We start from the raw sequence: 13,063 nt of genomic DNA, 5'->3' as shown, positions 1-13,063 counted from the left end.
GCAGCGGTTCCAGTCTTAGCAGACAGAAACAGCGAAACCAGAGTGTAAGACATCATAATTCATAAGAATAACACACCTGGTAAAGGCCCTCCATGCCCTTCACTGTTTCTTTTTTTGTATCTGTTAGACCCTTGTCATACAATCATGCATATTGCATATTTTTTCTCACATAAATTGGCTGCTGTATTTTGTCTATTTAAACTTGACTGCATAATTTTCATTTGAATATGCCACATTATCAATGATTTTGCAATATTTGTTTTGGTTTTATTTTTACTTTCATTTATTCAATGTTGGGTTTATTTTCTGTTACTGTTGAACTAACTTCAGATTAGATTAGCTTGTTTTCCATCACCGATTTAGTGTGTAACTCTGTCAATGTTTCTTTGTCACTGTCACGCTGGAATTTCCCCATCGAGGGACAATAAAGGTATTTCGTGTCTTATCTTATTTCTCATCTTAAACTGGCCAAGCAGCCATGGAGGACCAGGTTTTTGGTCTCAGCCAGCCCTTAGATTTTAAAATCTCCCCAGCATCGCTGCACTCGAAAACTTAAAATGTAGGTTTGACAAAGTTTCAGATGTAGAGGGTGAAAAATCTGGCATAGCAGAATGTCTAACAGAAGTTTCTTATATCATAAAAAATGGCATTCTCTATCAAAGACGAGGTTAGAGTCCTTAGTATTACCACAGTTTTTCACACAAAAGATAATGGATTTTGGTCATTCTATCTCATCACATTTGTTCTTGACATGTTGACTCTTTTTCCACCTGCAGATCTCTGGAGGCTTTGGTGCAGACAAGAAACTTCACCAGGCTGGTTAATACTTCCAATTTATCAGGATTGCTGGCCGGTGCTGCTGCTCCCTGCTGGTCAGCTGAAGGGACTGGTTCCTGCTGTTCTCCATCTTTTTCCCACATCCTGTTTCCTTCCTTCTGTTATCCATATCTATGTTCATGTTGCTTTTAACGGTAACTTCTGACATGTCTTGTTACACGCTTGTCATACTTGTCGAACGATCATGGAGGTAGGATACAAATGGTAGCAATAAACACAAGCTGAAAATTACGTCAGCACAATGTTAGATAGACGGCTTAAATACAAAGGGATCTAAATGGAAAGAAACCATCACTAGGGACAAAACAGCTGTTACTAATGCAGATGGAGAATATTACAACAATATTTACATTAAATAAGAAGCAAACAAAACATTTACAAACTAATAGAAACCGAAAATATTGCAATTTTATCCCAACAGTTCCTCCTAAATCAAGACGTAAAGCACTCTCTTCCTGTTAGCGTTCCAGCCCAGAACAAATAAATTGTGCACATACCCTAGGGGAATGTTTTGTATACGCACGCCTACTGGGAGACGGAAAATAACAGAGGTAGGTAATTACAAGAAAACAGAGTACTTTCATATTTTAGTTCCCTAAAACTGTTTGCTCTATGTTACGGCATTTAAAACAATCACCTACTGAAATGTGAAAAGGTTAAGTACAATTATTGTCTATTGACCTTTTTACACTGAGAACACCAGGATGAGCCCTTCCAACCCAGTGGAAGACACACCCAGATGCATACAGTATGTTCACACATAGCAAATAAACAAAATTAATCAATTTATAACACGGTTAATTGTGTTGAACACGTGTGAAATATACATGTAACAGTGGCTCATTGTCAAGGTTGTAACTTTGGGTCTACCATTGCTGTCTTACTGAATCTGTTTACTTAAGTAAAAGGATTCCGGCTAATTTGACGCTCCTGTATTAGAGATAATTGCAATACTTTTATTGTAAATTTATTTAGCTGTGTTCTTTGTATTTACTTTGAGCTCTAACTCTAACATTTGGAAAAGATCGACCTTGTTTTCTGAGTGGTGGGAGTCCAGTCTAGCTGCCGCACACACTGAATTCATTTCTGAGGTCAAACCAGAAACCCAAAAGCCTAACGAGGAACTACGTGGTCTTCAGAGGCTGATGTCGGTAAACGGCTTAAAAAAGAATGGCTTTTTCCAATCCAAACATTTTTTCGCCCATTTAAGAATGGTTAAGAAAGTGTTTTTCCTCAGGGAGTGGTGGGAGATGCTCATTGTGTTAAAGGTAACAAGAAGGCCAAATCAAACCAAGTTGCTGCCAATGTATGTTTAAAGCACATAATGCGTATTGTTAAACCAAACAAATGTCATATCGATATCGTCTGTGCAAAAATAAGATTTACGTTACTTCCTGATTCTCTAAGGCCCTTCAAGCAGAATCGCGTGGCACCATTGCGCCATAGGCAGATCACCGCATGATACGTTTGTTAGCGTGTTAGCATCCTGATTAAGAGCCAGTTGGTACCCTGCTCCGAAGGTCTAATCTGGCCTCACGCCTCAATGCGTGTGCTCAATAGAGCCCGCGCCCTGCATCATGACATCATGTCTTTGTGTGAAATCCCAGCACCATTCACTGGCCCAGTGTGGGGCTTAGCATGCAAGCATCCACTATACCAACACGCTGCTCTTTAAAGGGACTCCCCTGGTCCCCCAGCTATGTGGATACACCCTGAACATGCCTTTGAGCCCATGCGCCGACCCACGCCCTCTGCGGATTTGAGCTTTTGAGCTTTTGGTTAAAAGGAAATATTTGTACAAGAAGAAGTCACTTCTCCTTCATAAATGACGACTGCTTTTATATAACCAGTGAGAGAAAAACAAGTAATCTGAAGATGTTTTATTGCAACAAGAGGGTGCCTAATTCCTGTCAAGCTAAGTCTGAAGGCTCAATGTGACACCAAGCAAGAGATCTAAAAGCAGAAATAAAGAGTAGAGTGTTGGTTCAAATCTAATGAAAGGCAAATGAAGGATGAGCAAAGTAAAGAAAATATCCATAATGACTGATGGACAATTTCTGACATCACACAAACAGCTGAGACATTTGATGGTCTAGCATCAGTCACAACGGATTACACCTAAATTCAATAAAAAGTTAGTGCTCTGGCACTTTAAAAAACATTTTATTTTAAAAGACTGGGACTAGAAGGCTACTGAAAAAGATTAAACATGTTATCTGAAAACAGGTCCTTTAAAGAAAACTCCATTGTTGAACCGGAGGATAAAAGTGTTGTGGAACCTGGCTGTTTGACTGAGCTCAGGGAAATGAACTGTTTCAATATAAATAAACTCTAAATGCCGCTCGCTGCCAAACAATTGTTCTGTTGATTCCGTTAATTTGGTACACCAGTGATTTGGCATGAGTGCAGGTTTTCAACAGTTTATATAACAGATAAACACCAACTTTGTTTAAATGAACCTTTGGATTAAAGAAAATGTGTGAAAATTTGGCACAAATAAATATCTCGTTGCTCCGCTGAGCATATCTTGTTTCACACTAATGATGATTTTCATTTTACCACATTCTGTAACGTGAGGACAACATCCTGCTTACATTACACTCATATAAACATGTATATAAACATGCTTTTGGCCTTTGGAGGAAACTGCACCACAGGGAAAACACAAAGGTCAGCAGGTCAAAATCTAAACCCCTCACAGTAGGAAGACCAAATACTCTGAGATTTATAATAGCAAGTTTTTCACTTTTATTAAGTATTTAAGTTTAATACAATTTTCCCTATTTATTTGACAGAGTTAATAAACTGAAGAAAATCTAACGTAAACATTTATTTATTTCATTTCTACTTTTATATGTTACATACTGATGAATTACAACAGTTTATTTCGACAGTTTATTGTAAAACAGATTTACAAAATTTGTATTGTACATTTTCTTATACCCATTCTACCCAAAGCATTCCCAGTTGGCTTAGTCCTCGTGCAGCAGTCCCTCCTGGCTGGAGCCCTGATGCATCCAGACAGCAAATGAACCGACCGTCTACGAAGCTGCTGCTGGCTGGTCCTCTTACAGTCAGGGTGGGATGTAAATATACATTTTCTTTAAACAAAATAAGGTCTTATATCAGAAGAAGTACACTTTCACTGTTTCTGTTTGGTCCATGTTGGTAGTTTTTGTGGGTTGCCAACAAAATAAAATAAAATAAAGAAAAAAACTACAAATGTTAAAAATCATCATCCATCTAAATGGATCACATGGTTAACAGCCATTTAGACTTAAATAAATTAAAGAGAAAAAAAAGCAGAAAAGAAATTTCAATTTACAAAAGAAAATAGTATGTACTTCAGTTTGTGTTTATTTAAGACTTTAAAGTAGTAACAGGTAAATAAAAAAAAGTTGACAAAAGAAATCATATTAAGGTCTCTCCCAAAACAGTATTCCTTTGTAATTTCATGCACATGAATAGTTATGCAATTGGGTGATGATGTCATGTTGCAAATCTTGTGTATTTATGATTTACTGATTCCTAGATTCAATTCAATTCAATTCAACTTTACTTATATAACCCCAATTCACAACTAATTTCATCTCAAAGCACTTTACAAAGTCAAATTCAATGAGATTATACAGATTGGTCAAAAGTTTCCTATCTCAGTAAACCCAGCAGATTGCATCAAGTCTTGAGAAGCAGCATTCACTCCCCCTGAAAGAGCGTAGAGCCACAGGGGCAGTCGTCTGCATTGTCCATGGCTTTGCAGCAATCCCTCAGACTGAGCATGCATGAAGCGACAGTAGAGAGGAAAACTCCCCTTTAACAGGAAGGAAAAACCTCCAGCAGAACCAGGCTCAGTGTGAACGGTCATCTACCTCGACCGACTGGGGGTTAGAGAAGACAGAGCAGAGACACATCAAACAAGAGAGACAAAAAAGCACACATTGATCCAGGAATCCTTTCTATGTTTTATGGTAATACCGGATGATCTTCTCCCTGGATGGTCACAGCTAACAGAATGCCTGACCAGATGTACCTACTATGAAGAGAAAAAATATAGCGAGAACATAAAGTTAAAAGTTGAAATAACAACAGTGAGAAAAATAGATCCTGATGTCCTCCAGTAGCCTAAGCCTGTAGCAGCATAACTATAGAGGTAGCTCAGGGTAACATGAGCCACTCTAACTATAAGCTTTGTCAAAAAGGAAAGTTTTAATATTAGTCTTAAAAGTAGACAGGGTGTTTGCCTCACAGACCAAAACTGGGAGTTGGTTCCACAGAAGAGGAGCCTGATAGCTAAAGGATCTGCCTCCCATTCTACTTTTAGAGACTCTAGGAACCACCAGCAGACCTGCAGTCTGAGAGCGAAGTGCTCTGTTAGGAACATACGGGGTAATCAGAGCTCTGATATATGATGGAGCTTGATTATTAAGGGCTTTATATGTGAGAAGGAGAATTTAAAATTATATTCTTAATTTAACAGGAAGCCGGTGGAGCTTCCTGTTAACAGGAAGATCAGGTCATAAATTGCATGAATTCTCTTGGCAACTTGCGGTCCAGTACTTTTACTTGTAAATAAACAGTTTCTTGCAAAACAAATACATACTAAAGCAGATAATACTGTCAAATGTCACACACGGGCCCTTCAAGGACTGAAGTCAAGAAGTAAAGAAAGGGATTATGATTGACTATACCTGCATGTTTATTTTCCTTGTCTACTCTTTTGCTATGGTCAAAGGTAAACGTATTATTTATTTGGTAAAATCAGTGCTCATTAGATGTTTATTTGTGTATTTTTAAGTGGTCATTTTCGGTTGTAAAGTTAAGGTGAGACAGACCGGAATGATATGCAATAATGAATTACCATCATAAAACTACTATGTTACTTATTTCTGAAACCTAAAAAAGTTTTTATCTAATTGGTGCACACGTCAGAGATACAGAGCTGTGGTTTCAATGCCATCATCTTCAAGCGGTGGGTAGAAAGCGCTTCTTGTTGATGTAATTAGGGACACCTTCTCTCCTTGGGGAATCTTTGGATCAGATTCTTTTCTGCAGGAGCTCTGACTTCCACGTTACAGGCGGGTAGTCTTATTTTCGTCTGAGGTACAGTTACTGGGTAAACAAACAGCAGACCGTACTTATTTCACATCCAAAAGTTTCTTCAACAATGCAGACTTTGACTAGGCCAGCAATGTTCACACGTGTGTCCCTACCGGTGTAACACCTCTGTGACATCTTGGGGATTTCTGCTGTGACTCCTTCTCCATGGGAGCTGTCATGAAAATTGGTTAATATTGGATTCAGAGTTTTTACCAGTTTCTTTTGTTCTTGGCTTGTAGTTCAGCCCTTGTTCATCCCATAATTTAGCCCAAAATCCCTATAATCCTTAAACTACCACATCAACCAAAGGTTAGCTTCAGGTGACATAATGAAAGCTAACCTAAATCTGGCTATCATTTTCAAAATTACAACATAATATAAAATCCAAAGAATTTCAATCTGTTCCATAGTAGTTTGGCTGCCAAGTTTATTACAACAGATTATTTCAGCTATTTCCTGAGTGTAGCTGTAAGATGTAGGGGTCCCCATTAATATTTTCTATTCCAAGGCATTCAAATAGAATTAAAGACAGCCTATTTGGTGATATTTTGTGAAGTTTATATTTGATATTTGCACTTCTCTACAGCACAGTTATTCTCTCTAAAGAATAGTTAAAGTAAAGAAAACCTTTGTTCATTCTGTTTCATAAATAACTTTTTTATATCAACAACAACAAAAATGCCTGGACATACTTATCTTTATTTATGCGAAAATTACCCCAACTGCAAAAGATGCAGATACTCACTGAGCTGATTTTTTTTAAATTTTAAAATAGTTTCATATCCCAGACAAGTTGACACGTTTTATGTATTTTCTTTCCAGCAGCTCTATTACAACACGGTTGATTAAAACCAAATAATAAACAATTAACAAATACTTTTTTTTAGTACTTCTTCCAAACTCAATTTTCTGTGTGTGTCAGTTCAAGCACCAATGAAATTCTGGGAACAAACATTCCTGCTGAAGATTCTTCCCACTGAACTGGGAAAGTTTTTATTATTCTCTCAAGAAAACATATCAGTGTTGTGTGTTATCCTGATTCACATTCTTTTATTTCCAGCTAACATACACAGGCGGCCATACACAGCTTAAAAACACGCACTTTAAGATACATTTAGATATATTCTAACACTGAAATGGCCCTTTATACAGTACAAATTATGTATGCATTAATAGCCAAATATAAACACTTAAAAGTACACCAGCAAAATGCTAAACTGACTGAAAAGCTAAAAACAAAATTAAGGAGAGACAAAATAAACAAAAAGTAGTTCTTTAGATTTTGCATTAAATTGCAAAACTCAATCACTCTGCTCTAATTTTCTTAAAATGAAACATTTCTGTTACAGTTAATCTGCCTATTTAATGAGTATATTAGAGTAAATAGTTTGCATAGAAACAAATCTGTAAATTAAAGGGATATGTAAACATATAAAAGTATCCAAGCTTGTTGTATTTTTTCAAAGTTATCTATGCACAGTTGATTAAATTTTCTGTTCCAGGGCACATAGAGATGAGCCCAAAATGCATACCTGACATACTTTTCAGAGGCCATCCATTCACCAAAAACATAAGAAGCAACTTAAATCAGACAAAAACAATCATAAAAAATGTCAGAAATTGTTGGATTATTATTTTTTTTACAATATTGCAATTAATCTACACAAATGTTTTATGCTATGGAGAGTGTAAAGGACTTGCTGCACGTCCACAAAGTTCTCCTTCATCCTTGCCTGAGCCGATAGTTTGTTACTGACCTGCCTCTAATGTTGGTCATGGCAGTACAGCTGGAGGGACCGGCTGAAAATGCATCTACTGTGTCCATGTTTCCACAGACAGAACATGGACGGCTAAGTAAGAAGGAGTTTGTCGGCTCTGCTGTGGACTCTGTGCCCCGACAGTGTCCATGTTAGTGCGGGAGCTTGAGGCCTGCTTCCATACATCCCTGTTCTGGCTTTGTTGATCCTATTGTCTTTTGCGTCACCCACACGTCGCCCGGCAAATAAAGGCCGTCTGGCTCCAAGCTTAAATATTGCAGCAAACTAAAAACCAACCATCAGACCCGATTCATTCACATCTGCTCAGTGGGGCGACAAGGACAGGGCTTTAGGTGGGAAAGAGGGCAGAAAAAAGTTCACTTTCCCCTGCCGGGTGCCAAGAGAACGGGACAGGACTCAACTTTGCCGGAGCCGCAGCTGTGGCAAGTTGCCCATTTGATTGCATTTTATCCTTTATGATACATTACACAGGAGGGGGGTTTCATGTTACATACCGATGTCTCGATCTACCGTTGTTTTTAATAGAAGGGTGGATTGTGATGTCTTTGAAAGCTGTAGACAGGAATGTAAACTTCTCTGTTCACGTTAGTGAATTTTCATGCCGTTACAGAGGGATAAAACTGATCAGAACTGATTTATTTCCAAATGTATTTATTTATTGATATTTCTAGAGTCCTTAGTGATATTAGGATCTGAAAGTTCTCATTGGAAAGTTTAAACTTTTGTCATATTTCAGTATCTTTAAGAAATACATGCAATTGGGGATAATAGCAGCTAAGGTTTGATGTTCAAGAATTTTGAAGTTTGAATTGTCCTCTAATGCATTGCTTACATTCGGCCTTCTCTTTCCCACTCCCACTGTGGATCCTCCCTACCCCACCCTCCCTATGCGACTGCACCCTCAGTGTCCCTCCCTGCCCCACCCTTCATTCTGCAGTGCTACGGACCGATCATGGGCGACTGGAGCTTTCTGGGTAATATTCTAGAGGAAGTCAACGAGCACTCTACGGTGATCGGCCGGGTGTGGCTCACAGTGCTCTTCATCTTCCGTATCCTAATCCTGGGCACGGCGGCAGAGTTCGTGTGGGGCGACGAGCAGTCCGACTATGTTTGCAACACGCAGCAGCCTGGATGCGAGAACGTGTGCTATGACGAGGCCTTCCCCATTTCCCACATCCGCCTGTGGGTGCTGCAGATCATCTTTGTGTCCACGCCGTCTCTTGTGTATGTTGGCCACGCTGTGCACCATGTCCACATGGAGGAGAAACGCAAGGAACGAGAGGAGGCAGAGCTTAGCCGGCAACAGGAACTGAGCGAGGAGCGTCTGCCCCTGGCACCTGACCAGGGAAGTGTCCGCACAACTAAGGAGACGAGCACCAAAGGTAGCAAGAAGTTTCGCCTGGAAGGCACCCTGCTGAGGACCTACATTTGCCACATCATCTTCAAGACACTATTTGAAGTGGGCTTTGTGGTAGGCCAATACTTTCTTTACGGATTTCGCATCCTGCCGCTGTACAAATGCAGCCGCTGGCCATGCCCCAACACGGTGGACTGCTTTGTGTCTCGCCCAACGGAGAAGACTGTCTTCATCATCTTCATGTTGGCCGTGGCCTGTGTCTCGCTCTTCCTCAACTTTGTGGAGATCAGCCACTTGGGTCTGAAGAAGATACGCTTTGTCTTTCGCAAGCCAGCCCCAGCCCCAGCCCAAGGCGAGGGTGCAGTCCCGCTAACGCCACAAGGAAAAGGTCTGCCCCCGCTGGCTGTCCCCGCTTTGCAGAGAGCAAAAGGCTACAAGTTGTTAGAGGAGGAAAAAGTTCCTCCTGCAACGCACCTCTACCCTCTGGCTGAAGTCGGCATGGAGGCTGGAAGAGGGACCCCACCCTTCCAGGCTCTAGAGGAGAAGGCTGAGGAGGTGCTGCCCATGGAGGACATCTCTAAGGTGTACGATGAGAGTCTGCCTACCTACAGCCAAACAACCGAGACAGCGGGGGTGACGTTACATGAAGAAGAGACTGAGGAAGTGCCACCACCAGAGGTGGAAGCAGAGAGAATAGAGGAAGGTCTAGATGAGGATGCGGAGATAGAGGATGCCGTGAACGCAGAGGTGGTAACCCCTGCTGAGGCAGAGGTGGAGGCGACGGATACGATAGAAGACACCAGACCACTGAGTCGACTGAGCAAAGCAAGCAGCAGGGCCAGGTCAGACGATCTCACCGTATGAACCTGCGAGACAAAGCACACGCATGCCTTCACACCTTCTACATCAGAGAAAACATATGCGACTAACTCAGAGCAGTGCACATTCTTACACAGGCAGGTCAGCAGGTGGATGAAAAAGAAAATGAACAGGGATAGAGAGAAAAGCTTAACGATGCAATTCTGTAGAAAGCACCAAAAAAGAAAAACATTAACTAAAAAAAAAAAAAAGGTCAGAGTGTTTGAGGTCAAATGGAGTATAAAAGTAGGGGTTAAAGAAGAGACTTTTTTTTTTTTTTACTAAGCGTGTACTTATTTAAAAAAAAAAAGGGGAAAATGTTTTTACTTGATGAAAATCTTATTTTCAGTTTTTAGACATCTTTTCTATTGAAAGAGTTATAGCTATTTATAATGAAGAAATAGTTCTATACAAGACTTGAGTAGATAGGGGGAGGACTACTAGAATGTCTGCTAGTCAATGCTTTAGCTGTAGATGGGCCAAGACTTTCCCATTCAGACAGTGACCAAGTGTAAAGACAACACGTAGCCACATATTCCTTTGTTGCTAAGAAGGCTACTGTGTAGAAAACACATAACTTTGTTAAAGTTTGCAGGTACACAGATATTTAAAGACAAAACCGGTCTGTTTTAGGTTCAGAGGGGCATCCTTCTTTTGCACATTCGGAGATTTCAACTCTGCAAGGCCTTTAACCTTCATAACACCTTATCTACGCATCCATTTATGCAAGATTCTTTTAAGAGAAGAGGGATTTGCATCAGTTATAGAGCATTTCTCTCCTTTGTGTGTTTATGTACCTGGTGGTAAAGTCAGAGCAGAGTTAGTAAGAATAAAACTAGAGAAAAAGACCACATGTCAAATGTCTTTTTCAATGTGATTTATACCTTTTTTTTCTTTTTCTTTTTTTTTTAGATTTGCTGATGTTGTGTAGCCTTTAAAAACATGTGCACTGTGATATCAACTGTCCATGCAAGATAGCAAGGCTCATTTTAGCCTATCAGAGAGAGGACTATGGTAGTGACCTCAGGCCAAATCCTCTCTTTGCGTGCTGTACAAATAGGCGTCCGGGCGATAAAGATCATGCGGCATCAGCACGAACTATTGTTAGGGACGAGACAATAAAAGAAACCATGCTCATCAATGAAAACAGGCATCCTTGACCCTGGAAATCAATCTTTTAACTCAATTTTATTTGCCAATTGGTATTCATCATACCACAAAAAGCCCTACTATTATATGCAAAAAGTTAAAGAGCATTAGTAACTTACACCAAGTTAAACTAATACAGCACTATTAAAGTCGCAGATTTCAAATATTTGAGGAGCTGGAAGAAATTAAGTGCCACACACAAGTCAGGACTGATTTATTCCTACAAACTTAATAAACCTAATAAGAAACCTTGGAGGGAGAATCACTTCCCTTTGCTTATAATAAACAATGATTTTAATGCAAAAAACCGAAAACAAAAACAAACCCCAAAAAAAAAAACATACTTTTGGCACGACATTTAGCATAACTCTTTTAAATTTAGATTTTTTATTCATGCTGTACAACTGTGTGTGCTTTATCTGTCGATGTGCATTCTCAAATGTAAAATTGTAGCAAGTGCATGTATTTTTTTCTGAGACCAATACAAACTTAATGTTTTTCTTTCCTCTTTTTTAATTTTTTTTTTTTTTAGAAATTATTAGGTCTTTTCCTGTGTGTCTCACCTGTTTCATTCTCATAACACCACCCAGTCATTAAATAATGTCAGTAAGGATGAGGGCATAACGTCCCGATGCTTCGTGGCACGATCACGCCTTTTGTTTTTTTTGTTTATTTGCAGATGTGTGCCTTATACGCAGAGCTCATACTGTTGATGCTGACAAGGTTGGGATGTGAACAAGTATTTCTCACATAGAGGAGGCAACTTTGTCCCCTTTGTGACCCCCCCCTCCCACCACCACCACCACCACCATCACCACCACCCATCCCATTCTCTGCACACCTTCATGATCCAATGCCAACACAAGTTAAAAGTGTACAATGATGTTATGCACCAAGGATGACACTGGGTCTTTTTTACATTAATATGACTGGTAATGTATGATTTTTTTTGTACTTGGAAACTGTTGCATTACCTGTATGTTTGTAAGAAGACACAATGATTAATATTCGGAGAGAAAAAAACAAATCGTTTTTACTAACTTGTAGTCTTCTCTGCTGATAGATTATTTTGAAATGTGAATAAATACAATAAAAATGTCACTTGTGGTCATGAAGAGTTGTTCTGCACTTTCTATGCCAAACATACACACTAAGTCATATGCTGCATATAACACAGAGCAACGTTTAAAAGCAAAATACAGTATAAGTAGTTATTTGTTTCTGATTCTAGCATAATGCTTCTTATTTGCAGCCACAGACAGATCAGGAGAAATGTGGTTTATTTTTCCCTTCATATTTAACATATGGAGAACATTTCATATAGTCACAAATGATTATTGCTTGTCTAGGAATAAGTCTAATTACATTTATTCTGTTGTTTATCTGTGCTAGAGATGTTATGTTCTTCATATATTATGTATGAAACTAAATTAAAACTTTTTCCTCAAATAGGGGGCTCATGTTTCAATTTCATATTTTACATACCAAAAGAAAAATCAATTAAGTACTTGTTTGTTGCTTTTTGTTTGGGATGAGAAGATAAGTTTTCCTTGTGCATGTTTTGGTTATTGTTTCTGATTTTTCTCAGAAACTGAAAATGAACGTGTTTGGTTCAAAGTGATTTTCAAGAGACAAAATTCTTGTGAAGCTGCTGACTGAAACCGCTAGGAGAATGTATTCACAGTGGAATGAGACCGGGGCAGACATGGGCTTATAGGCCTCTCAGCGTGAAAGATATAGGCACTTCAAAAACAAAATGACAAAGCCACATTACAGTTTACAACTGCACCTAGGAACAAGAATGAAATTTTGAAGACCTGTCCTGTGGTCTGATGAAACTGAATATGTGTTTTGTCATGATAATCAATGACAGCAATTTTAAGAAAAAAATATTTACTAAAGAAAACTAAGAATGATTGTGTCGACAGTTTTTTTTTTTTCGCAGTGGGGACTTGCGAAAATACTGGTTAGCTGATTGTCCTATGTT

The 13,063-nt window shown here is 39.1% G+C and overlaps 1 protein-coding gene across 2 annotated transcripts; it reads left to right on the top strand.

The window, feature by feature from the left end:
* The first annotated feature begins 7,952 nt into the window (after positions 1 to 7,952).
* On the top strand, positions 7,953 to 12,177 carry LOC105938280 (gap junction alpha-8 protein). 2 transcript variants are annotated; one of them, XM_036139196.1, is made up of 3 exons: positions 7,953 to 8,134; positions 8,650 to 9,911; positions 11,756 to 12,177. In XM_036139196.1, exons 2-3 carry the CDS (start codon positions 8,665 to 8,667, stop codon positions 11,787 to 11,789), a joined length of 1,281 nt encoding a protein of 426 aa, XP_035995089.1. In that variant the 5' UTR covers positions 7,953 to 8,134; positions 8,650 to 8,664; the 3' UTR covers positions 11,790 to 12,177. The 2 variants fall into 2 exon arrangements, with proteins under 2 accessions (XP_035995089.1, XP_035995088.1); XM_036139195.1 differs by having other exon boundaries at positions 8,618 to 9,911.
* The last annotated feature ends 886 nt before the right edge of the window (positions 12,178 to 13,063 follow it).

The sequence above is a fragment of the Fundulus heteroclitus genome, chromosome 7 (genome assembly GCF_011125445.2).
Source record: "Fundulus heteroclitus isolate FHET01 chromosome 7, MU-UCD_Fhet_4.1, whole genome shotgun sequence".
In the NCBI taxonomy this organism is placed as follows: Eukaryota; Metazoa; Chordata; class Actinopteri; order Cyprinodontiformes; family Fundulidae; genus Fundulus; species Fundulus heteroclitus.
The sequence above is the reverse complement of the archived record's forward strand: the minus strand, read 5'-3'. Positions and strand labels throughout refer to the sequence as shown.